The 27,221-nt window shown below is 44.2% G+C and overlaps 1 protein-coding gene across 1 annotated transcript in view; it reads right to left on the bottom strand.

Moving 5' to 3' along the window:
• Positions 1 to 2,141: 2,141 nt before the first annotated feature.
• SLC9A6 (solute carrier family 9 member A6) overlaps positions 2,142 to 27,221 on the bottom strand; it is a 28,537-nt gene continuing 3,457 nt past the window's right edge. The window contains exons 4-16 of the mRNA XM_019521308.1: positions 25,545 to 25,657; positions 22,591 to 22,696; positions 16,820 to 16,961; positions 16,220 to 16,325; positions 15,853 to 15,941; positions 15,559 to 15,672; positions 14,661 to 14,772; positions 13,895 to 14,048; positions 11,838 to 11,868; positions 10,529 to 10,608; positions 9,081 to 9,186; positions 8,031 to 8,302; positions 2,142 to 4,046 (exon numbers count right to left, since the gene is read on the bottom strand). Of these exons, the coding sequence (XP_019376853.1) occupies positions 3,983 to 4,046; positions 8,031 to 8,302; positions 9,081 to 9,186; positions 10,529 to 10,608; positions 11,838 to 11,868; positions 13,895 to 14,048; positions 14,661 to 14,772; positions 15,559 to 15,672; positions 15,853 to 15,941; positions 16,220 to 16,325; positions 16,820 to 16,961; positions 22,591 to 22,696; positions 25,545 to 25,657 (1,489 nt within the window). The 3' untranslated portion in view covers positions 2,142 to 3,982. The remainder of the gene's footprint in view (positions 4,047 to 8,030; positions 8,303 to 9,080; positions 9,187 to 10,528; positions 10,609 to 11,837; positions 11,869 to 13,894; positions 14,049 to 14,660; positions 14,773 to 15,558; positions 15,673 to 15,852; positions 15,942 to 16,219; positions 16,326 to 16,819; positions 16,962 to 22,590; positions 22,697 to 25,544; positions 25,658 to 27,221) is intronic.

The raw sequence follows: 27,221 nt of genomic DNA, 5'->3' as shown, positions 1-27,221 counted from the left end.
GTGCCCCAGGTGACACTGCTAATTACTAGATTAATGACCAGTGCTACCAGGTCTCTGAGATGTCATCCAGAGCACTCTTACAGAGGAGAAAGGAGGTTCAAAGGAAGGAAGGAGCTTAATGCCACAGAGCAATTTCCTAATTGTTTGGTTGTTTCAAGATTGCACCCTGGAAAAGGGTCAGAGTGAGGCAGCTCAGTGAAGGGGATCTGCAGGAAAACTTGGAGAAAAATGGGGGTAAAAACCTTGAAGAAAAATGCAGGGGGAGGGGGTCCCTGGAGAAAAATGGTACTTGCACAAACTTCTGGTTCAGTGCGAGTTTTTCAACATCCATGATTTGGTTAGCTGCGCCAGAGGGAGCACAATTTGCCTCCCACCAAGTGTTAATGAACATCCCACCAAGGCAACTGAAATCAGTTATACACTTAACTTGTCACTGCCCTTCAGGTTTCTAAAAATATCTGTTGGCTAAAAGAAAAAGCACTGATTAATGAAGCAGCAGAACGGGTGAGGAAGTCCAAATAGGAATGACGTGGTGCTGATCCAAGTTCAGTCAGACCCTCAGAGACAGGTAGATAGAGGCAACACGATCAGAAATAACCAGAGCCAGGCTGCAATGCTGCACCTGCCTCCTTTCCCCGGTGTAATCAATGCAATGCCAGACCCCTAAAAAGCAGGGAGTGGGCATGGAAACGCATGTCAGATTTTGATGGATGGGTTTCCCAGTTGAAAGGTAAAAACAATCAGAAAGGCATGGCCAGGAGAAACAGCTGACTGAAATAAGGCTAACGTCTGTCTGCACAGGGAATACAGCATAGCCAAAGCTGCTCCCGTAATGACTGCACTATGGAGGGGACAGAGTTTGCTGGGAAATGGCTTCAGCCCAGGGCAGCACCACTGTTGCCTCCCTGATTTCAGAGGGCAGCTCTCTTGCTTCACCACTTGCCTCCCAGCAGAGCAGGGCACACAAAGTGAAATGTCCCAGGCAGAAAAGGAGTGGGAGCTCACAACGCCGGGCCTCTTTTGTAAGAGCACCATCTAGAGCAAGCAGCAGGGATAGTAGTAGCATGGGCTGGGCACGCAGTGCAGGCTCTTTACGCAGCATAATGATCTTTGGCCCATTCACAGACCTTCAGCTGGTACAGGGTTTAGGTTCTGGCAGGCCCCACAGGAAGTGCATTTAGACAGTAGCAGAGAACACTGTGCAAGGCTGGCAATGTCCCAATTGTGCCCCATATTTCAGGGCAGCAGGGAAGCAAGAACTGCACTGTAAGAACCATTAGTGTGTGTTCAAGGATTAAAATGCAGTACTAAGTGGCCTGAGGAACCTTGAGACTGTCTGTGCACATGCAACTTGACACACATTTAATTACACCAGTTTAGTTAAACTGATGACCTACTGAGGTCCCTTCCAACCACAACATCTATGAATCTGTGATGCAAACTGCTCCAATTCTGGGAGGAATGAAGTAGCAGTTTAACTTAACTCTGTTCCTAACCAGCTGCCACTCAAGTGAAAGCAGCCCGATTCAAAATGAAGTATGTTGGTGCAGAAGGCTGTGCGGACACGCTTCCCTAAAGCGGTTTAAAACTACATCTGAAGATACACTCATGCAACTCAGCCTGTAGAGGAAAGCAGATGCCAAGGTGTGTTTTGGCAGTGAGAGGGAAAAAACCTATCAACATGCAGGAATTTATTCCCTCCTGGTCCTGCAGTTCTCCTCCCCCCCCAAATGAAATCTGCAATGAATAAGAATTTGCCTGTTATAAGGTAGGCCTGATTTGTGGAGCCAGCCCACGGCAGCTAGTACAGAATGCTACCACAGTCGTTCCCTATGTGGACATCCTTGTGCCGGACTTCAAGTGCCTTTGGGTAGCTCAGGTTCATCTGCTTTCAAGGTGAACCAGGCTAAAGTGTACATAAACAACCTCTGCCTGAGACAGAGGCACCCACAGGGACAGAACGGCTACTGTGCATTAAGGTCACACCTTACCTTATCTCCCAGAAACTTCTCCATGTTGGTAAGTCCTTGCACATTTGCAGGGTTACTTTGTGTTACTGCATCATCCAAGCAGGACAGATAGGCTGGAGGAACTGAGGGCAAGCAAGACCTCAAAATATCCAATAAATCTGATTCAGAACAGAAGACTTTTTTTTTTTTTTTTATTTCATGACTTTCTCCAGAGCCCACAGAGTAGGGGAACAGCACTGTATGAACATGTGTTCTGCATAAAGATGCAGCTGGTAAAATCCAACGTTAGCCCTATGAGGCTTGGACAAGTTTTTTTTAAACCAAGTTTATATTACATTGTTAACATGAACTTTTGTGGAGTTGGAACATCTGGGGAAGGGACAGATGGTGTTGGGCTCTTTTGAGGAACTGCGAGAAGAAACTACTACTAAAGTGCTCGGTCTACTGTGAAGCTGATTCCGTGTTTGCGCTGGCTTTTATACACAAATAGCTGTTGTGAATACAAGTTCAGTACAGTCCAGCTGTTTCGGGTGCATGTCGGGGTGTTACTGCACAGACCATTCAAGCATTCACGGTGCAGCAACTTACCTCCTCTTACCCACCACCATAGGAATTCTTCTTAGAGCAAGGACAAGAAAAGAAATAATACACCGATCTCTCCAGCAAGAGGAGGGGATCTGAAGAAAACGGCACTTGCTTCTCCTGAGAAACTCATAACAATCCTGGTTTTCATTACAGAGGCACAAATTAATTACGTTAACCCATCATTACCCCATCAGTAACGATGTTACTTTTTATCAAAGGGCCGTGACAAAATTTATTGGATCCACATGGAAATGTTTTTGTTATTATTCCACTCTATAATCATTATAGCCCGCACAGCTTGCCTGTGCCCATTACACAGCATCTTAAGCAACCAACCAACCCCTCATTGATACTGGTAAATGCTGTGTGCAACACCAGGATGCTGTGTTAGCTGTCAAGTACCCTCCTCCCTCCCCCATGTCTTGCTCTTTGAATAACAGCTCTCTTTCAACCACGTTTCAGCTTCTAAATAACTTGAACAATTTTATGTGGAGTAAATTATACAATTTGTGTTTGCATTTCTTATGATTTGTGCAAATCAGGTACAGCAGCTGTGTGTGACAGTCACTGTTCAACTGAATACGTTTCTTTAATAAAACAACACTGCCTTGAGGATTTTTGGGTCAATTTTTCATGTGGATTTCAGTGGCGCAGACATCTGGAGCAAAGCTGACTCTTGGCAAGCAGTTCTTGTCTGTGGTTTGAGACTGCACTAGCTTGTCTGTAGTCAGTTTTGCATGTGGGTGAATGCAGCACCTCAGACAAAAATCAGCAAGGTCCAGAAAATGTAAAACAGAGGCCTCCTTGCTGCGTGCAGATCACAAGGTGCAAACAGGTCAGACAGGACGAACGTGACACTGCCATTGCCTCCTGGCTGTCTGACCACCGTACAAATCTCCCACTTGCAAAAGGAAATGTGGGCTGACTAGGCTAGATGGTTTTAGGCACAAACAACCAAAACACACTCATGATCTGCTATCTGGATGGGTTAGACAGACTTTTACAGACAAGTGTACTCAGACAAAAGAGAACAGCTCCATTGCTTCTTCTACACAAAAGAACGACTGCTTTAGTGTCTCTACGTGAAGAGAGAGTGTGTAACACCAGGTCAGAGGGGTCAATCATAAACATCTGCAACAGAAAATACTTTATACAACATACTTAGAGGGAACCAATGAAGTGCTTTTTCTAAGAGACTGGCATGAAGGGAAAAACCATGGCCTTACAGTTAAAATGAAAGTTCAAGAGTCTGAACTCCTAGATTTAAACCTAAGCCTGCCACTGCTTTGCATCATCCCTGGTGCCTTTGCTTTCCAGTCCGTAAGTACTGAGAGCTGTAACAGCTGCTTACCACATCACCAGTACCATCGCATTATGTCCTCATGCTCCCTGCATCTGCCCATTGTATTCCTTCATCACCACCTCTTTTATATGAAGATTGCTGAGTCTCCAGGGAAGAGATGGTCCTTTTGCTCTGGCTTTGTACAGCTCCTGTGACAACAGGGTTCAGGGCTGTGACTGAGGCTCCTAAATAATGCTACTATACTATTACTAAGAACCAAGTACCCACCATCTCCAAACCTGCTGAACTTCCAAAATCCAAAATGACAAGGGTGCTGCTCTGGTCGAGTTCAGGGTGTTAATGCCTTTTAACAGTTCAATCTACTGTTTCAAGCAAACAGTGTGGAGTGTGGGAAGCCACACTCTGTACAGTCATTGACTTGACTCAGCAGTGCCTGCTTTTTTTTTTTTTTTTTTTTTTTTTTTTTTTTTTTTTTTTTTTTATCACAGCGCTGCAACAAAATTTTTTAAGAAAGCAAATATGCTGTACCTTAAATTTCTTACAGATTTATTTCCTTGTGAATTAAAGAAACAGTACAGACTTATTCAAGGAAAAAAAAAAACATTTATAGGCCCATAATCCTTCTTTCACAGTACAATGTAACAGTAAAAGATTTAGTCAGTGTAAACAAAAGGTGCAAAAATGATCACCAGCTATCACGAATCAGCTGCACAAACACCACAACTATTGAGGTTAATGCCATTACCGGACAATTCAACAATACTAGTATAAACCATAACTTGACCTACAGTGCTTTTTCATGTGCAAAAACCCCATACAAATTCAATTTACAGACAAGAGGACTCCAAAGAGGTGACTTCTCCACCTCTTTATTTGACTGCAGAATTATGCGTGAGGCTGTCTTACGTACTTGGCAAAGGGTCTCAGGGCCAGACTTTGAGAAGGGCTGAGCACTCAGAGTTTCACCTGAAGATGCTCAACGTCTCAAGATCCAGCTCCATGCATTCTTGACGGCAACCAAAGAAAGAAAACCAACAGTTTCCTACCAATTTGGGTTGTTCCTGTTGAATCCCTTCTAGATTTCAGGATTAGGTTTATTCACCCACTGGTCCAGCTTTCATTTAAAAAAAAAATCCCCTCATATAATGTTTCTCACACAGTGTAATGCCTGGAGCCTCCAAACTGTTAATATCTCTTTATGTATTTTGAGACCTCATGATGCTGATCAAAACTGTTAAGGAATAAGGTAACATGTTGGCAAATACCAACAGTAGATAAAGCATTAAGGTTGGAGAGAGAAATAAAGGAGCACTTGCATACCAGTCAATTAGAAAAGTTAATTGTGGCATAGGGGCAGTGCCCAATGCTATCGAGTGAGAGATGAACTGATGATGGCTGGACTCGACGATCTGGAAGGTCCCTTCCAGCCCCTGACAATCTGTGAATGAAGGCATGGTTCTCAGTCTTAGTTTCTCACTGACATTAGGCTTTAAAGACATACGCCAACACTAGGGGCTCTGCTGACAGAGCTATACCAGTGCAGCTGCAGCAGCAGAGGCTCTGAAGTGTAGGCAAAGCCCTAGACAAGGCCAAGGAGAGTTTTGCCATTGATTTCCAGCAAGTGAATAGCTCAGCTCTAGCCCTCAGAGCCCTTTAGCGCCCTGCACTGAGTCTCAAAGAGGAACTCGAGCAGTGGGGTTGTGGATGGGATTTGGAGGCACAAGGATTCTCCGTGAAGAAGGTCAACAGACAAAGCTGGAGAACTAGACTGCTCTGACAGTGGGTTCTCCAGGGGAAGAGAGCAGGAGGCAAACAAATTCCTCTGATTATTTAGGAACAGAGAAATATCAGCCGGTGGGTGCACCTTCATCAAAAGCAGATCAGAACAGCAGCGCTGTTCTTCACAGCCTGTGATATCTTCATGGGTTTTGTAAATTGAATTCATAGCGAGATTAGACAGGAAAAAACAAGAGGTACTAATTTATCATACCTCTTTAAAAAGGCAAAATAAAACAAAAAGATGTAGAAGTAACGCCGTAAACCAAAACAACAACATTATCAACTTTTTTTTTTTCCTTTTTCTTTTTTAAACATGAAGTTAAGGTAGAGACGTCATATAAAATGCACACGTCATGGAATTCCTGCACAGCAGGAAACAAACAGGCTAGCACTAAACAAATGGCTACGTTAACAGCTAAAACTGCCATTTCCTGGGTGCAATGAAGATTCTGTTTTCCCTAACTATAAACAGCATGTACATTGGTACAGAGGAGTCCTATGGAGAAAAAATGATACATTTTGTTTGGAAAAGAACAAAGAAAAAAGCGTTTCCTTGGGGATATTTAAACCAGAAAACAAAAATTAGTTCCACTTCGGTACATTTAAGGCAATGTTACTTAGACCTGAGAAAACGAAAAAAGTTTAAATCTATTTCCTGAACTAGAAACATACACTCAGCCAAAGTTTAAATATTTCCCCGCGTCGCCTTCCGCTCTTGGTTAGTGTTACAGTAGTTGTGGGGAAACAGCCAAAAGTGGGGAAAAAACTGCTATGGCATCTCAAGTCCTGACCCTGAGAGGGGCAGAGTCCTCTCAAATACAAGTCAATGGGAGTCACGAACACTCGGTGCCTCCAAGGAGCAGGTCTTGTATCCTCTTAGGTGTGTTCCCATTCTGACAGACTGCAAACTAACTTTGCAACAGGCCTGGAGTGCATTTGTGACTGTGGAAGGGAAGCTGGATAATGTAAAAGGTAAATTAAATTATGCGCAATAAATTCTTTGCCACAACCTTTTCTTAAGGAAAATAAGACAAAGTTTGCGGCTTCTTAAATGTTCACTGCACCTTCAGCCATTTCCATTGCTGTAGAATTTCTAATACACTAATGTGAAATAGCAAATTTTTCTGTGCTCTTCCTTGAAAAAAATGTAAAAAACATGTCAGCTCACAAACATTTGTTATGAAACAGAAAGAGACATGAGTGATCAGGGAGATTATTGACACACTGCATGCTAAGAAGTTATCAAACAAAGTGCAATGATTTTAACTATACAGGAGGACGGACAACTCCCTTTCAGTACCACTTAATTTTCTAAGTACCTTTTAAGAAATCTGCAGGTAGGGTTTCAATCTACAAACCTTTATGCTTATGGGGATAGATCTGCCTCCAGGGTATAGCGTGGAACCGTGGGCCTTGTACACCTATTCAGCAATCTCAGTGACTAAGAAGTAAAGAGCTTCAATCGCACAAGACATGGTCAATGCCCAGAATTTAAAATTCAAATACGTTTAGAATTGGTTTACTATTTCTAGAAAAAGCTGCTTAAGTTACAACTGAAATGCAAACTCACCAACTACAAGCCTATGCAATGAGTCTGATGCAGTGCATATGCGAATGCCTCCCAAACGCTACTGCAAACACAAAACTTCTCTGGAAGAGTGAAACTGAACTCCAACCTGTGAGCGGGTTGCTGCGATGCACGGCTTTTCAATCTGAGATGAACTGCATGTGGCTTTTGCCAATGCCAATCATTACCTCTCTCAACAGTGGCGTGGACAGACTGGGTGAGTCACTTCAGAATAAAATGCTTCCTTTCCCCTTCCGGTGCAGCGTGCGGCTGGCTAGTAGACTATTAGGCCAGTTTTTGAGGAGACATTTTGCCAATAACATAATGTGATTATTTCAATATCATAGAGACTGTAACCATTACTGGGTGAAAAATAAGGAATTCCCATCTTTAGCTGACTTTTCCTTTCTACTCTGGGCAGGCAGAGCAACAGAAAGAAAACATTTCATTTGGCATTTTGGGTAGTGTTCAGCAGAAATCTGAATGCTAATAGGACTCAAGCCACTTTGCTTAACCCAGACCTAAAGTCCTCCTCAAAACCTATTCCACGCCACCTTAAAAGAAGTTCACTGGGCACAGAGCTTCTTATCCTAAAACAGTTCCACTCTACACAGTGCAGTCCCGATGGGTTTTAACTTAAGAAACTGCAGCTTGCTCTTGACAAGCTGTTTTGTAGAGAATATTTATATTCTTCTGACACCATATAAATAATATTTATACAGCTTAGACATTTTGAGACATGCATTAGCTTTTAGGTAGTACATATTTCTTCATAATCATATATGCAAATATTACTGTCAATTAAACCGAACAAAATAAATCTTACGCTGGGCCATGTCTTGCGCTATCGAGCACATTTGATGGAGGTTCAGAATCATCCATGGGAAGAACCAGGCGTGTTCCCCGTATTACAAGTTCATGATCCCCAAAAGCAAGTTCCCGATCCAGTGCTTCTTCAGAGCTGTTTCCAACAAACCTCCGTGAAGCGCCACTAGATGTTACAGAATCAGTGTTCACGGTAGAATCCCCGTATGTCAAACTGATGTCTCCGTCGTTCAAAATAAGATCAGAATCATCGTCCTTCAGCTGCTCTTGATTCTGAACAGCAAAGACAAAGAGTTTATTTCCTCATCAGTTACTCCCAGCTACCACCAGTAACAGGACTCTGTCACACTGATTGCAACTAAAAGGTGCCCTCACCAACAATGTGATTCCAAGACACTTGGATCGAAGATATTAGTAAATGAAGGAGCTCAACAAGGTATTCTTTCTAAGCTGTCTCCCTTCTTAGGAGCTCTTGCTATGAATAAAGACTACTGTAAGTGGCTACGGGCTGCAACAGTTCATGTTAACAAAGAACTGGCAGCACTAGAGACAGGACTCGTGGAAACGGGTGCATTATGGGTACTAGGCACTGCTGAAGACAAGACTATAACCAATCTAATTCTGACTAACAAATCTAGTCTTTCTAACTTGATCCATCCACCAGAGCAAATGCCACCATCACTACATGGTATGAATGATACAACTAACTCCCAGTCATAACTTCATGCCCAAGCACTGTCAACTGTGAAAGCAAAATGCACTTCATCATCTGCCAGACTAAGCTTCTGGTTTTCATAAACCTCCCAGCATCTGCTGCTTCATGGTGCAAGAATCCCAGTAACAATTTGTGTGTTGGCAACACTGAGTGGGGACAGTCTAACGATGGAACACTTTGCATTCTACAACGTCATGTAGCAAATGCAAGGAAACATGAACTAGGGGTCTAAAGCGGCTCAGGTTATATGCTCCTGAAACTGAAAAGAATAAATACTTCAGAATCAAACATTATGGCAGAAAGAGCATGTTTGTTAAACAAACCTTATAGACTTACTTCATAGGCCTGAGGACTTGTCAAGCATCTGGCAATAGGTCCACAACAACTAGGAAGCGTAGTTGTGAGAGGAGGACCACTATGTGTCAACAGAGGCTTTAAATAGCTACGGGGTACGTTAAGGAAGAAATGCCAGCACTGCTATGTATATCAATCCAAGTGCACAATGAGTTGAGTCAAAAAAGTGATTATGACGCAAACATTTCTCTCAATTAAAGACAGAGGAGGTGGGAGGCTGAGGATGGGAGTGCAGTCTTCTGCTGAAAACACAGCACCCAACGACAGAGACAAGAACAACCCAAGACCTCCTTCACCACTGAGTCCAGTCCCTGGCTCCTGCAGGCACCATACCACTGGCCAAACTCCATCTTATAAACAGTTACTTTCTGCTCATGCTACACCCACTGGAAAGCTATTCTAGACCCTCAGAGCTCTAATGGTCAGGAATCATCTAATTTCTGGCCTAAATTTGTTCCTGGCCAGTTCATACCCACCTGTTCTTGTGCTAACATTGTTCTTTAGCTTCAATAGCTCTTCTTCTTCCTCCCTGATGTTTTCTGAGCTCAGAAACTGTGCTCAAATCCTCTCTTAGCCTCCCTTTTGCTAGATTAAAGCTAAATTCATCTATTCTCCTGACAACAGACCGTCCATTCATCCCTTAAGCTTTTCTCTCCACTTTACAATTCAAGTCTCTACCCTACAAGAATGTATCACACCACTCACCTACTCATTCAACCTGCATCCCTTTTCACTGCTGGTAAGTGTCCCCAGCAGCAGCTCTCACAGCTGAGACATCACATCACTACTAAAACTTCATTTTCAACCCAAATGTTTTTTCAGGTACCCACAGCTCTGCCTTCACTAATAAACATTTGGCCAATATGCAACAAGGCAAAATCTTAGTGAAGGCAAGGTATGCAAGTTAGCAGGTCAAGGTAAACCCTAACTTCACCAAGTCTTTAAGTCAAGCTACTAAGAATCTCTTCTACAAGAGGCAATAGGAGCATCTCTCTTCCATTATGCTGCACCCTTCATCAGAGCCCAGTTAATTACTTATATGCTTAATCAATGTGACGTATAAACAAAACAAGACAGGCACAAAGGAAATTAAGAGTGTTTTAACAGGCATGGGAAGGGCTGTAAGAAAATAGCATGTGGCCTTCCTACACTCCTGTCACATCATCACACATGGGAGTTTTGAGTAACTCTGTATTTTCAACCTTTTTCTGTGCTTGGCTTAGAGCAGAGCTCCTCCTGCAATTAACTGTGGGTGGGTACAGTTGGAGAAGTTTTCCCAGGTGCAGACATTATAAGTAAAGCATAAACAGCAATATTATACAACAGGGAACCTAGCTCTTCTCTCCACAGGGAGGCTATGCTCAGAATTAACTGGGTTACATTTCTGGACTGGTGTTGGCTCTGTATGGTTCCCTCTTTATTAAGGATACTTATGGTCGAAGTTGTACCACATCCTAAACAGCCAGGCACTTTCTGCTTTCGTACTCCTCCTCTCGTTCTCCGGGACCCCCTGTAATAGAGTCACAAGTTAAAGCGCTGTGCTGTCCTGCCCCTATCAACATGAATTAGATCAAGGCATTCCAAATTACATATGCAAATGAAGGAAGAGGGTCTGTTTTTCTTCTTCATAGCCATTTAATTCACGATCACGGACCCCCACCAGTCCCCTCCCTTTTGTAATTACATAACATCCTTGGATTACAGCAACTGATTACACAGCAATGCAGTACTAGCAGCCTTTCATTTAATGTGATTCAGCAGCCAGCACCATATGAACTGCCAGAGTGTCTGTGGGTTACAGACTACTCTTCTGCTTCTCACCACCTACTGCCTTCTACTGTCTTCCCTGCACAAACCCTTGCTCCAGGGACAATTTAACAAACACAAAACACTTCACTGGGGGCAACAGGGGAGTTGCAGCCTGCCTTCTCATTCCCATCCACCTTGGCTGGTGCCATTTCTCTCTTTGTAGAATCACACATATAACAGAGACCAAACTCTTTGTCTTAATCCATGCAGGCTCGGCTATTTTGGAGTATAGCCCACCCTGCTCTCTCTAGTGAGGACTAGTTGATCTTCAAGAATGAATAACCTATAACAACCGACACTAGGGTAGGCAATTTTTTATGGGCCAGAATGACCCACCCCAGGTCAGAGGTGGGAGGATGGGCAGGCACTACCCAGCCGTTGATGCAGTTTGTCCTAGGGAAGAGTGCCCAAAGCCAATACCGCCCAACTACCAAATGCTCCTGAAACTCCATGACCATGAGCTGGATCCAACCATCCCATGGGCCAGATCTGGCCCACGGTCAGTAAGTTACTGAACCCTGGCCTCGGCAAACAGGGCTTGGAGTCTCCAAGGGCAAAGCTCCCTTTGGAATGGCAGGAGTTCCTCACACAGAGCAGCTACAAGATGAGAGCCGAAATGTGCAGGTGTCACACGCACAAGAAAAGTTGCACACTACTGTATCCAGGCACACCGGCTCCCTGATTGTGCACTGCTCGAGTCTATGCTTTAAAGCTGTTATTTCCTGTTTTGCAAGATAAATCAACACAGGAAGCCAGCAGTGCAGAAGACAGAATAGACTAGCGTGTGACAATCAAGAGGGAAAAAAAGCGCACTGCAGATGCTTCGTTAAAAAGGAAACATTAACTGTTGTGGTAAAGCAGAGGACAAGGTTTAATCAATCTTTCAGGCCAGGCTAATTTAAAGCTAGTTACCAAGGAACATATACTTACTACGTTTTCTTGATCCGCATCCACACCAACTCTAAGGAGAAAACAAGTCAATGGTTAGCGTGCACACAAACCACCCTATATGTACACACAAGATAAAAGGCTTTCAGAAGAGCTCTCTTCCAGGGACACCCTTTTGGAGCAGGCCAAGTTCTTTCACCACCTTCTTCTGCCACTTGGACTGGCTGCGATCTAGCTCCAGTCACATGCAAGATGAGATGCTCCCAAACCCTGTCCATTTGCGTGTCATTCTGGTCAGATAACACCCCCAGCTCTGAAACAGCAACAATCATGACAGATCAAAGCAGAGGTGTCTTGACACCCCTACTCAGCACAGTACTTAAAGCACATGTTTAAATCCCACTACAATTTTTAAATACACCATGTGCTCAAATGTTCTTCTGAACTGGGACCAGAGTTTGGAGGGGAACTGGTCTGATCTGCATACTTGCTTCATTTGTAAAAGCATTAAAAATTCAGCCTGCCCTCATGCCATGATGTACTAGCAGTGCAGCACAATGGAAGGTGAATGCATTCAGGGGTTACAAATGCATAGACTTGGCAGAATTTGATTTTTATTTTTTAATCATTTTAATGGCCAAAAACTGCTGTTTATTTTAAAGCTTTTCTTTTGTGTTTATCAATTTTTATCAATTTAAATGTTCAGAATTGTGTGAAGTTAGGGGTTTGGGGGCCAGACAATTTAATAATCACAGTATACTGTTAAAAACTTCATAAAAATCACATGTCAAAATAGAAAAAGTAAATACACATTTATTTACTTGGCAGGAGTTTGGTTCCTGCTCTGATCATGCAGGGGCTGGGCCAGGCCAGGCTCGCTGGGAGTTTGGCCCCTCCTGCACAGCCCCCAGCTCCTGCAGCAGCCTCTGTCTGTGCATGCAATCAGAAATGCCCTGCACCAGAGCCAACATTACCACTTTGCTACTAAATGTGTGCCAGTTATCAGAACCCATGTCTAAAGAAGCACCCAGTGGTGAAGAGGATTCACTCCACTAGTTGACCATGGCTGTCTCCAGGTCCTCCACATGCAAGAGAATGGGCAAGAGTTGCTCTGGGTTTTGCCTGGTTGTAGAGACACAGGATCCCTGACATTATTCAGTTCTGATCTCTTCTTGATCCAACATGTTCAGAAGCTTGCAATAAAATGAACGGTAGCTCTCCAAAGGCCAGCTCCTCAGCATGCCAACACAGTCATTTTACTGAGGCCAGTTTCATAAAGGTTGTGAAACTAAATAAAAGCAGTTGTGGGCTAAATTGTCTGGGGGAATTTAGATGAATAATTGGAAACCCTTTATGAACATTTTACAAGGAAAATAAAAGACACCACTAAGACAGACAGCAATACTGGGTAGGAAAAAAGAAGCTGGCATAGACAAGTAGTGCAAACAGTTTTAAAATTTACAAGCCAAGAGAGAGCAAATGGGGGAAAAGGAAACAAGAGAGTAATAAATTTAAATTTAAATGGTCTGCTGTGAGGAATCAAACCCCTGCATTCAAAGCTTCCAAACAGAAGCCATATGACAGAGATGGCCTACGTACAGGCATGGCATTAAGAAAAAAGGCATCTACATCACAAGCTGGTATTTCTTTCAGCACTACCACACAGGTAAAGATCAGTTTTGTACGCTTTTTAAAAGTATCAGTCTTCCCATTTGTAGGAGTGATGGGGGGACACTGGTAAGGAAGAATTCAGACAGGTTTCTCCTGTTCCCAAAATAAAAACGTTTACAGGCCATGGCACCCACTGCCTCTGCAGGCCTGAAGCTTACAGAGCACTCAGGGCTCAGCCTCAGCCAGCAGACTTTAGCTAATCAGCTGAAAGAAACTGTCTCCATGGAAAGAGACATCAGATTGACGTAACAGAATAAGGCAATTAAAAACAGTTTCTGTTTTAAGGCACAGCCCTTAGACTTCATAGAGCTGCTCCTGGAATGGGACAAAGCATAGAGGCTGACAGTGCAGATGAAATGACACCCCATTCGATCCAATCTAAGGAGATAATTGAATTCTAGGAATAGGGACACAAAGGTCACACTCACCTAATATTCAGGCATGATAACATGGCTGTGGTGCCACCACCAAAAACCCAGACAGTGAAGAACACTATGAGAAGCGTTGTGCTGAACATCATCTGTCTAGCGTAGGTAGCGGTGTCTCGAATAGCCAAGGCAAAGGCCATGGCTCCTCGCAGCCCTGAGTAGAAAAGCAAATGTGGTCTAACTCCCCCAGTCTCATGCAATTTGCAGCTATGTTGGCTCCCAGTGTCCTACTTGAGGCAGCTACATTCCCCACGTACAGCCTAGTTAACCTAGAAATCACAATGCCTGCTCCTGGCATTCTACAATCTTCTCAGACACTAGGCCACTGCTGCCCAGCTAACTTTCCAACAAACCTTTGCCTTCCTGGAGCATCTTCGTTCTGACAATCTCAAGGTGGCCTAAAAACTCAAAACTCTCCTGAGAGATTGTCATTACAATCCTCATTTAAAAATGCAGAAGACAGGAGTAGTAAAGTATTATGCTCAAGACAATGGCAAGACTATGCAGAGCTGGGACCCTCCTTCCTCATTTCTTTAGTGCTACACCACTCTTATTGTGTGCTGCAGAGATCTCTCTCTAAACTAAACTAAGAACTTTACCAGAATTAACAAGCTACTAATGAACATCTGAATAACCAGTACAAGGTCCTTTTATTCATGTGCACAATAATTAAGTTTCAAGTTGGAGGACAACTATTTCAGAGTGTTCCACACAAGGTCTGCTCATCACACTTCAGGGATGACAGACAGGGATGAAGAAAACGTACCAGCAAACATCATCATGTGCTGGATATTTGTTCCAATCTTGTTTCTTCTACCCAAATTAAGTAACATGGACAGAGGGTAAATGTTAGCAGCTCTTCCCAGGAAGATGGCTAGCTACAATTGCACACACGTTAAGGAATGCTTCCTTCTTAAGTTGGCCCAAATTTAAACCATAAAAATCTATTCTCAAGCACTGACAAAGGGAAGGGGGAAAAAAAAGTGAATGCCATTTTACTCACGTATCAAAAAAAAAAAATTTACTTGAGTCTAAATCCAGGTAAACTGTGAAAGGCATTTTGCAAGACTGTCAAGGTTTCTCCCCAATTCAAATTAAAACTCCTTGCAACCCTCACTTGTCATTTGTAGAAATACTGGTCCTTTGTGTCTGTGTAAATGGAAACCACCCAGGCTGAGTCAGTACTGGCCAACATGTAAGCCTGGTCTCAGGCATAATGATGCTTATTTCAAAACAATTTTGGGGGGGTTTGACTATATAAGAACACTTGGATCCTGAACAGTATGAGAACAGGTTATAAACTGAGTTGTTTATATCAGGAAGTTCCAGCTCGAAAAAAAAACACTACCGTTTTCTACAATACCACATTCACATGTGACAGGAGCAAGGTCTTCAGCCACACAGTCACAGTTCAGTGCAGACTTCCACAATGAGGTGGTCATAACACCCCTTGAAATGGGATAAAGCAAAAAGACACAAAAACTTGCCAGAATCAGAGATTCATATTTTAAAAAACGGTCAACCTAGAAAGAAACACAAAGGAAAAATCCTCATGTTCTGAAAGCTTAAAAAAAAGGGACTGAGAAAACCCATATTTTATCTAGCCTATAGAATAACTGCGTGTCTGTTTTCCTTAGTGCTTTTTAAATCAGACTAAAGGATACAAAAGCCCCTACTACAAAAGTGGCGTTAAAGACGTGATTCTGGAAGGTGAACAATGCGAGTCCCATGTAGGAGAAGATGAAGTTTTCTGCCAAGAAATTCAGAAGCTCAAACAACTAAAACGAAAAAAAATAGACAGTTATTTATCTTGCAATAAGACAAATGTGCTATTGTGCCTATAAAATATCAGTGGTTTCACAGAAGTGATTCTCTGCGAAAGCCACTTCTAGAAAACACAAGTAGTTCTGGCAAAGGAGAAGGGAAAATTCATGCAAATGTGTACGAATAGTTCTTACCTGTTTAGTTCTATGCTGGGACTCAGTAGACAAATTATTATACGTGTAGTGGGCTTGTGTGATCCCACAGAACAGTACTGCTACCACACCTGAGGAGCAGAGTATTATGTTAGGACCTTAACACACAAATGGGAAACAAAGCTATGTGGTGACAGCTGGTTGGTTTTATTCAACAATCACAAAATACTTAATAAATATATTTTTGTGCTAGAGTATAAAAATCATACGAAGTGAGATTATAGGTTCCAATGAATACATTAGCGCTGCTTTATGGCTTCCTGATTCTCAAATGTCACAGGCTAAAGTCATCCTTATGAATCCCAGCACCCCCCCATGCTCCCCTTGTAGGATATAAGCTGTATCCCACCTGTAAAACCACATGCTTCAGCCAGCAGAAACGTGCTCCAAGACATCAAGAAAAACAACCCTGTTTCCAGCAACGGGAACTCACGGAGTTTCGTGAACTTGGTGACGTTGCAGATTGTTAAGGACCTTACATTAAAAACACCAGACTGTGTGCAACAGTACAAGGACACCTAGCACTATGATGGCATACTCTGATTCACTAGCATTTATGGCACAGAAGAGGGGCCAAATTCTGCTTGCATTGCTCACAACAGTAATCCCATTAAATTTAATTCCAAATAATAAAGCTTTATAAAAGTGCAGGCTGAAGGAAGCCAGGTTGCATTCTGTGGATAATTGTTAGTATCCAAAATTCTCATCAAATAAAATTGAAGTGGTCTATACCCCTAATGATAAAGCACTGTGACAAAGAAAAGAACAGTACAGTACAAGGATATCAAGCTAAGTTAGGTTATACCCCGTAGCAGTACTATCTGGCCCACCCTTAAACAAACCGTTTTATTGCCTTCCTTTCAGAAGCCACAAAAGCTTGGATTTGAGCAAAACAGTTTAACACAACATGACACCGAGTAAGCTTGCGGGAACACCAATGGAAAGATATTAAAGCAGTGACTACTCCAGTAGCAGCTCCCATTGCAAAGGATCCACTGAATATCCCAAGGAAGATCCCAATCGACTTAAGCATTGCCATGACGTCAAATGTGTGGCTGTTGTCACCTGCTGGCTGGTACGCTACGATTGAACTGGAAGGGAAAACAAACGCACCTCAGTTTGGAAGGAAAGGAAATGAAACTTTCTGGATTTGCAAGTCAATTTAATGGCTGTTGCTGTGGCTGCTACAGATGACACTCCTGAAAGGATAGGCATGGAATAAAAGAGAAAAAGGGGACGGCTTCCACATGATCTTCTGAAACTGTTTCAACTGCATTTGAATTCTCAGCAGGGGCAGCACCGGTTTGAAGCGCCACATGGGACTCTTATCGTGAGCAGTACGTTCAGACCCGCCTCTACTACCAAGGCCTGACATGACTTATGCCATTTAATGTGTGCAGCTAGCAAAGAGGCGGAGGCATTTCCATAAGGATTCTAATCTCCACTTCCATATTCTGCTGAAATATGCCCTTCTCTATGTGGGGCTGCCCCAGAATGCCACAGACCACCTATTTTCTAAAATGTTCTTAGTTCCTACCCTAGGTCTGTGGTCTGAGCTGGGTTGGTTTCCCATTGCTTTTTTGGAGGGGAGCGGGGAGAGGAATTCAAAGTGTCCTATATGACCTGGCTTCTTTAGGGACCCCTTTTCTCTGAAGATCATCAAGACAACTAGGAACAGCCAGGGTGAATTTACAGATAGGACCCAGATGTTCACTTTGTCTGTCTGCGGTTTCCAAGGAGACTTCCTATCTGTGAAATTTGCTTTCCCTGATGATGTGCAAAACCCCATGTTTAGATATCCATCTAGTGCAGTGCATCTTTTTGAACAAGGATTCATTGGACTGTGGTTGATTCCTAGTTGATTTACAACTTGTAATCTCATCAACAAGAAATATCAAGTTGGTAAGATCAAAAGGCCATACTGACTGGCATCAACTGCATCTCCTTCAATTCTCAATTAACAAACTGTTTCAGTATTTTGCACAGGGAAGACATCAGGCTGATGGATTATAAACAGCTTTTAAAATACTGACACAACTGCCATGTCCAGATGACAAACTTCCTGTGCCCAGCACTAGTGCCTTCCAACATGCTGCATGGCTCCCTGCACAACCCATCAGATTAGAAACAGAATAGAATTAATTAGCATAGTTTCTCAGCAGGGCTAATCACCTTTGGGTCTGTGTGGGTGCACAGCTACACTGCTTCCAGACTGGTAGCTGAGCACAGAGCCTAACTTGTCTAAGGGTTGGGCACAGTAAATTCGTGGTTTAGATATGGCCAACATGAACTTTCCTCCACCCTCTGCATTCCCCTGTGTTCCAGGCTGTATTGAAACAGCTCAAGTTCTTCTCAGACAACTCTTTTAAAACACCTGGTTGCAAATTATCTGGGTCTGTTCCTTTAAGAAGGTGCATCTTTTATACTCTAACACCCTTTTGTTTTTACTGGACCAGACTCTACTGTACAAGATGAAAACATTATGTGCTTTTTTCCCCCAAAAGGAAAAAAAAAACAAACCTTATCTTGCACTACTGACAATACCACCGTTTCCATCTAGTATTGGTTCAATCTCATTGTTAGGAGCCCTTTGGCTCCTAATACGCTCAAAGTCATTATTGTCCTCAATACTGCTGGCCACAGATTTCTCTTTTCTTCTCTGTAGCTTCAAATTTAAATGTATTACTCTCTTGGTCCCTTTTCCCCCATTTGCTCTCTCTTGGCTTGTAAATTTTAAAACTGTTTGCACTTCTTGCCTATGCCAGCTTCTTTTTTCCTACCCAGTATTGCTGTCTCTCTTAGTGGTCTTTTAAATTCCTTGTAAAATGTTCGTAAAGGGTTTCCAATTTTTCATCTAAATTCCCCCAGACTATTTAGCCCACAACTGCTTTTATTTAGTTTCACAACCTTTATGAAATTGGCCTCAATAAAATGACTTTGTGACTTTATTTCACTTGCATACAGATGTTAAAACCTTATCGTTACGTGCACCCAACACAGTACTACTTAATTCTGTGATTCAGTTCCTCTTCACCGAAACTTGGTGCCTGGCCATCAGCCCAGCCAAGAGCCGTAAAAGTACCTTCACAACCTTGTCAGGAAGCAGAGGGTGAAGTTTTTGGTTTTTCTTCTTCCCTTTCTCCCTTTCACAGAATCCAAACAGCTTATAAGGCCAGTTCCACTTTGAGGGCCACCCACTCCTCCTACCACCTACCCATCTCACACTCTCCTCCCACTCCCCCATAGCATTCGGTGTGCATGCATGTGAAGTGCTCCTTGCTGAAGGCAAATCAGAAGGGAAAAATGCCTCTCCCAGTTCATGCCACAACCCACTCTTCCCACAGCACCCTAACCAAAGCTAGATACTCAGTCAGTGACATCAGTCAACAGCAGGAAGAGAAGGAAATGGCAGCCTGAAGTCTACTGCCAAAGAGAAAATTGACAATCAGTAACATCAGCTCCCCCACTATATCACTAGGGATGAAGTACCTGCCATGCCTGCCTCACTGAGCTCAAATCCACCTCCAACCACACCGTTCCACAGTTGGTCTCCACCAGAACTCGTGTCACAAGTCAAGGCAGGCTCCAGAACATACCAGAGCCTAGAGGGAAAAGGCGGAGTAATCCCCTCCAGCATCAGGCATTGAAGGTGCCAGAAGCCAAAAGTCATAGTTTCATAGTTAGTAGGGTCGGAAGGGACCTGAGCAGATCATCGAGTCTGACCCCCTGCCATGGGGACAAACAACCCTGGCAAGGTGATTATCTAGCCTCCTTTTGAAGACCCCCAGGGTAGGAGCCAGCACCACTTCCCTGGGAAGTTGGTTCCAGATCCTAGCCGCCCTGACAGTGAAGTAGCACCTCCTGCTAGCTAGCCTGAATCTACTCTCTGTCAACTTATGGCTGTTATTCCTTGTTACTCCCAATAGTGCTCGGGGGAACATGGACTCTCCCATAGCCTGCTGGTCTTCCTTGGCCAGTTTATAGATGGTTACAGCTTCTTGTGGAGGGTGAACAGGTTCAGGTCCCGTTGCCTGTCCTCGTAGGGCCTGCCCTGCTGCCCCCTGATCATGCGAGTGGCCTCCTCTGGACCCTCTCCATGTTGTCCACATCCCTCCTGAAGTGCGGTGCCCAGAACTGGACGCAGTATGCCAGCTGCGGCCTGACCAGTGCTGCATAGAGGGGGAGGATCACCTCCCTGGACCTGCTCGAGATGCATCTGTGGATGCATGACAAGGTGCGGTTAGACTTCCTGACCGTGTCCCCACACTGCCGGCCCATGTTCATCTTGGAGTCTATAATGACTCCAAGATCCTTTTCTGCCTCTGTGCTGACGAGAAGGGAGTTCCCCAGCCTGTAGGTATGGTGCTGGTTCTTCCTCCCCAGGTGCAGTACCCTGCACTTGTCAGTATTGAACCCCACCTTATCTTATCTTATCTAGTCAAGTGCAGCTATGCCAGCTGTGAACCCAAAGACGAGAGGAGCCTTGGATTCCTTCCTTCCCTTTTTGTATCCTCGTGACAAAGTGTTTAGCAGAATTTGTGGTTCACTAGGATCTGACAAGGCCGTGCCATGAGTGCCTCTGCTATGGCCTCCAGCTTGTGACCTCTGGGCTGTCACCATCAATCTTAGTGCCCACACAACCCCAGTCCCCTTCAATTCCTGATAATGCACAGATGGAAACCCTGCTGACTTCCAAAAGGAAATCCCTGAGCAGCTGCCCAGCACACTACTGGAGTCTCCCAGATTTCTTGTCCTCAGCAACCTCAGCCATGACAAAAAATCTGTTACTCACCAGTACTTGATCTTAAGACCAACATAAACTAGACATTTCTCCCAGGCAGCTGCTGGACTTGCACACTCACCTGACCAATATTTAGGATCCTATCTTCAGGCTAGGCCTGGACAGTGAAAATCTTTTCTGGTCAAACTCCATTTCACCCAGACAGTGACTAGAGTCTTCCCTTCTCAGCTAGCCACCAAAGCAACCTAACTCCCAACAACTCCTAAACTCGCTCCTTCTGACACCTTCAATGCCTGAGGCTGCAAGGGTTCTCCACCTCTTCCCTCTAGCCTCTGCACGTTCTGGAGTCTGCCTTCACTTGTGATACAATTTCTGATGGAGACCAGCTCTTGGAGAACAGGCCACCCAAATGCACAGCTAAGGCACTGACGAGCTAACATAACAGCACTGTTACCTATTGTCTGCTACCACCTGCTTCCCCCTGCATCAAGCAAGATCACTGCCTTGGTTCACAGATGACTCAAGAGTCCTAACAGTTAGTATAAAACACGCTCCCTCTCCTAGCAGAACAAACCACCCTTATGGTATCGCACCACTGCGACAAGAGCACCAAAATTAGCCTTCTACATCACAATCCAAAAGGCAGCGTCATGGTCAGCAGAGCTAGTCTGCACAGTGAACTAGTCAATCAACTCAGCAAGCGCACCCACCACTGAATGCTGTGAGTAGCTGTTGGTGCATACCTCCATTAAGATCAATTAACATGATGTTAGCTGGGAAAGAGAAGTCCTGCCTCCTCACTAGACTGCATTGCTTGCCCCAGCCACTGCCAAGCAAATTTGGCCTCATCACACACAATACAGGAAATATTAGAGCCACCATTTGAAAAAGTGGCCTCTTGTCCCTCTTGAATGGGGAAAACCAATTAAGATCTATGCTCACCACTAACGGAAAGTGTTAGTGCCTCCTTCAGTGAAGGATGGCTATCAAAGTCCTTGAAAATGTCCTCAAAAAGTCAACAATGGGCCCTGAAGATCATTGCAGTGACAATCCCGTCCCTTACTGCCCTACTGCGAGCAAAATGATGGAGAATAAGTAGCCACAAAGCTCCAAGAACACGTGACATCAGCCAGCACCCTGGATTTGTCACGACTGGCATTCAGACCACAGCTGAGCCCAGAGATGATTCCAACAGCACTTAAAGACGACGTTCTCCTAGCGAGGGCTACAGGTAGGAGTTCCCTCCTCGGGCTGCTGGAGCTCTCTGTTGCCCCTGATATAGTAGGTCACCAGGTACTGTTTACTAGCTTGCACAGCATGTAGAAAGGACCCTGCGTTTCACTGGCAATCTGTGCAATGACTGATCTGGGGTTTCCAGTAGTTCAGAAAATACTCATTTTCCTCGTTAATCTTAAATACAAGTAAGTCTCCATCAGGACAAATATATATTGCCAAACAAGCTTCTATGGTGACAGATACAACAACAATACACTACAAATGCACAAGCTTGAAAGCATTCCCTGGCTTTGAGGAGGCACCACATTTCTGGCACTGGGTCCTCCATGCAAGATATCAAGTGGCAATATTAACTATTTCCACCAAAAGAAAGGCAAGTGTGTGGGTAAAGAAGCAAGTGGCAGTGATTTTATCCATGTGTAGCAGCAGTAGTAGGATCCTACAGCAAAAGAGCAGACATATTCCTTTTTCACATTCCAGGTGGGTGTTAACAGGCAAAAAAAAATCCACTAACAGCTGTAATTATGGCCTCAGTACTGCTTTCAATTCCCAACAGCAGTCTTTCATTGTGTGGCTAATTAGAGGGTGATTAAGGCAGATGACTTTATTGTGACGATCAATACTGAACTATGATTATTGCAAATATTGCTATTCCCATTTTCTCGGATGCAAGACCAGATGGTTATTAATGTCTAACATGTAACATACAAAACAATTAAAAAAAAAGAACAGAACACACTTACGAAGACAGCACTATGGCAACGGCATCATTGAGGACACTTTCGCCAAAGAGAAGGGCATACAGCTCTACATCAACCTGAAGTTCATGGAATATGGCAAGAACAGTCACTGACAAATAGAAAAATAGAGAAACATTTAAGAGGGTGACATTACTTTTTTTTCCCCCGATTAAAATAAAACCACCCCTTTTAGACTTCTGCTTCCCTTAACATATTGGCAATTATGTCTAGTCTGCATTACAAAGTTCTGCTGGCACACCTAAGCCAGCCAAGGATCTGTAAAGATCACACCCTACCCAACATAGCTACGCTAGCAAAACTTTCCACCTGAATCCAGCCCTGCTAACAAAGAGGGCTTCTGCTGGTGGTTGTTCAGAAAGGTAGTGTAGTTACACGGACAAAAAAGAACACTTCTTCCACCACAGACAACATCTCAACTGGGTGTGGCTCTGATGCCATACCCATGTCAGCAGGGCTATGGTGGCAGTAGCTCAGTAACGCAGATGAGCAGTGATGTTACACTCTACAGCAGTGGTTTTCAACCTATGGCCTGCAGAACACTGTGTCTAAGGGCTCCGAGAAAGATGCCTATGATCAATCAAAAGGGTGTGAATACCCACACTTACAATTCAAAGGCATCTGTATCTCCATTCAAAATGTTTTGGGGGTCCACAAGGAGAAAAGGTTGAAAACCACAGCTCTACAGGCAATCTTTGATAGTCTTTCCCTTGCTGCTAAGCAGATTTTAAAAAGTGGGGGGGTAGGACAAAGAGACTGAAGATTTGCTTCTCTCAAGTAGAACAAACAACTGTCCCTCCGCAGATTGATTTTCACTTCTGATGCTGTCATGGAGAAGGCCTGACTTTGTCCCCAAGTGCCTATTGATATGGACGTGAATCAAGGCAAGTGCCAGTACTGCTGTGTTAGAATTGTAGGGCTGGCTGAGAAAGATATCACTGGACCAAATCCCACTTTCAGATACTCTGGATTTACTGCAGTGTCCCAGAGACCTGAATTGTACGTACTGTTTCTACAGTGCTAAAACTCCAAGGAGATAATGAACATGCAGCAACTTTTAGCATCACTCCCGTGGGATCAGTAAGAATGTCTGATATAACGTACATAGGAATCCTCACTCTTGTGTCAGGCAACATCACACCAAGGCATTGCCCACAGATGCTTGGACCAGTGTAATGTGGCTACCCTAAAAGTCCTTTTAAAATACTCATCAGATACAAGGCAAGAAACTCAAGTGAGCACATTTAAGGAGGTTTAACCTGTTTTACACATATGCACAGAAAACCCACAGATCAACAAAAGATTACATGATGCTTTATGTAGCTTGAAAAGGCGTTCCTAATTCAAGAACTCTCTCGTGCAGATCCTTAACTTTTTGGACATGTGTTAGTCTCATGTAAGTCAGAGACATAAGCATATTTGGAGGCTTTCCTAAATGGGGGTCAAAAGTTGTTAAGCACTAGCAGCTTGCTTGGCACTGTACACAACATGGAAGAAAGTCCTTCCCTAGACGAACGGTTTAAACAAACAGACACCATAAAATGCATGGGGAGAAGCTGGGAAAGTTGAAGTTCACTCTCAAAATATTTTATTGATGAGCGGCTGTCCAGATGACTGTGGATTTAACATTAAATCAAAACTAAATTAAAACTACTACAATATATAGAACAACAATCCGAAAAATGTAGCTGCTCTATTGCAAAATGTTGTTTTGAAGCATTATTACAAAATGAGACAACCACTTATTTTTAATTTTATTTCTTTAATGAGGGACATAATGGATGGATAAGATGATCAAGGCCAAAGGACCACACAACCTAGATGGCCTATCAGGCTGGCACATCTGGGCAAGCCCGCTTCTGTAGCGAACAGCACACAAGGGAGCGATGTAGCTAGTACGGTCAGAGACAAGCCATGGTGGCTCTTCCCTTTGTTTTCTGTAAAGAGCCACTAGTGGTATCTATTTTTTACTGCGTTCTTTGTTTGTGTCAGGTAATACTTGTATTAGGGTAACAGGGCATTAGCAATACTGGGCTGCTTATTCATAGCTGTATATACAAGTATGGACATACATTAAATAAATGCTAAAGAGGACTTCCCCAATTCACTGAGGAGTGTTTATGATGCTGGAGATCTTAGGTGAACACTGAATACTCAGTGGATCTGGAGCCAGTCAGGACTGAGTGTCATGGAGCTGGTAGGACGTCTGGTTACTGCACTCACCTTCCAGGGGCTGGCAACCAGATCCTGCTCATTTTCCTTTTACCTTCCCCCTCCTCCCCTGGTGAGCTGCCTTATAACTGCCCTGTTTGCTCTCCTGTTCACTTGCCCCCACCATGCACTTCTGCATAGTGCTTCTGATTTGCAATCACCACTGTCCTTACAGCAGTAAAGCCAGTTTCACACACACCCACATGTCAGTTTGAGGAAAGATGTGTTGTCAGATGCATGCTGAAAACACCCCAACTTCACACAGCGCACTGTTTGCCAAGGGCGCTGGATCCACCATTCACTGTCATCTCCCCAAATGCTCATTAAAGGCAACAAAAGATTCCTAATGACTCCAGTGCAAATGCTCAGCTTTGGAGGAAGCCTTTGCTTCTCAGATACTAATTCAGCACTGTCCAATTTCTAAGCAGCTGGGAGCCACACCTCCCATAGGTTGCGCTAGTGTGGGCCATGTGAGCTCCAGCTACTGATCCCCAGGGCCACAAAACACACTCCCCCGAACCATGCACCCAGCTAGCCTGCCTCAACCTCAGCTCCCTGGCCACAGACTCCCCTACTGTACTGCACTGCTATGGCACCCTGACCTCTGAACTCCCCCAGCACTGTAGGATGCTCTGCACTATCCTTTGAAAGCTGGAGGGAAGGGTAGTTCAGAGAATTATAACAGTATGTCAGTAACACATGAGAAAAATAGTAACACTCCAAGATACCTGGGTCGGTGGCTGATACGATGGCACCAAATAAGAGACAATCAGTAAAGTAAAAATCCCCTCCAAGCTGTCCAGTGACTTTCATCAGGGCTACGCAGCCGTACATGATGGAGCTGTCGAATAAGCAGAAGCAACTATGTCTACTGGAAATACATGCAAGCAGTATTTGAAAGAATCAAATTCCCTTAAGTTGCAAGTTTAATTTGTGTAGTTTCCTAAATATCCAGACTTCTGTTCAATTTTTATATTACACAATTATAATCCACAGCATTTGACCAGTAGCTTGACTTGAGGCTTTAGACAAGAAGTCAAACCTGGGAACTGCTCAGTACTGTCAGCTCCCATGAAGTGAATGCCCAGTACAGTAAATCCAGCTGGAAGCAAAATGGATTTAATACGTGAACTCCCCTAGGCATAAAACTGCTTAAAAATGCAGCTGATAGACTATATGTTGAACAGTTAGTAAAACACAGTAGAGATCTTCTTGTGTCCCACAGCTCAGCAATTTCACAAGATTTGTTTTTCTTTTTACTTCTGACAACATCACAGTTGTTCCCCGGCTTTTAGATCAGCCCCATCCTCATCTGAGACAAGTCAAGAAGAAGGCTGAGGTTGATTTAATCTACAACACAGGTCAGCAACATTTTTGGCCAGTGTCAAAAACACCCCAACCTTGGCCCACGCCTCAACTTGGCATGACGGGGGAGCCACCAGGGGCCTCATCCTCATTGCTGGCAATGAGTGCATGCATGCCACTGGGCAGACGGCAGGGCAGAAACCCAGATTGTGTTGCCCCAGCCCTTTCCCTGCCATGTGCTCTAAGGCGCACATGTAGCCATTACTGCCACAGAGCCGGTGCTGGGGCTCCAGACCCCGATTCAGCTGTTTGCAGCCTCCCGGCTGCCTGATGCAGCTTCTCAGAGCCCAGGCCAGCTGTGGCAGGCAGCCAGGACACTGCAAACAGCTGCACCAGGCTCCAGCTGGGCTCCAGAGCCCTGGCACTGGTTCTATGGCAGCGGCACACACGCCTTGGGGCACACAGCAGGGCAAAGGCCAGGGTTGCACTGCCCCAGACCCCTTCCCAGCCTTGCGCCCTGAGGTATGTGTGCAGCCACCACTGTCATGGACCCCAGCCAGGGCTACAGAGTATGATGCAGCTGTTTCCAGCCTCCCAGCTGCCTGCCACAGCCAGCCCAGGCTCTTGGCAGCTCCTGCCTGCCACAGAGCCCAGGCTGCTTGTAGCAGGGCTTGCAGCCTCCCTGCCATCCGCTGCAAGCAGCCCCAACTCTGTGGCCAGTAGCAAATGTCCAGAACCTGGGCCACCTGTAGTGTGCTGATCAAAATGGTCTCATATGCCATGCTTTGGCATGCATTCCAGGGGTTGCCAACCCCTGATTTACAACATTCTCCTCTAGAAAGCATCCTACACAATTATGACATTTTACTTTGTGGAATAAGAATTTGTTCCCTCTACCTGCATAAATGAATAATTCTAAACAGAATCACAGCATGGCATAACCAGCAAAATCTGAGGGCAAACCTAAGCTGTGTTCACCTACCGATATAACACATCGTAATAATTCTGGTGGCCTTTCATGACCAGATCACCAAATCCTTAGATGCAGGTGTAGCAGTGGACATAGTCCTTCTGGACTTTCGGAAGGCCTTCGACACTGT

The sequence above is a fragment of the Gavialis gangeticus genome, unplaced genomic scaffold (genome assembly GCF_001723915.1).
Source record: "Gavialis gangeticus isolate Ggan-Ray unplaced genomic scaffold, GavGan_comp1, whole genome shotgun sequence".
In the NCBI taxonomy this organism is placed as follows: domain Eukaryota; kingdom Metazoa; phylum Chordata; order Crocodylia; family Gavialidae; genus Gavialis; species Gavialis gangeticus.
The sequence above is the reverse complement of the archived record's forward strand: the minus strand, read 5'-3'. Positions and strand labels throughout refer to the sequence as shown.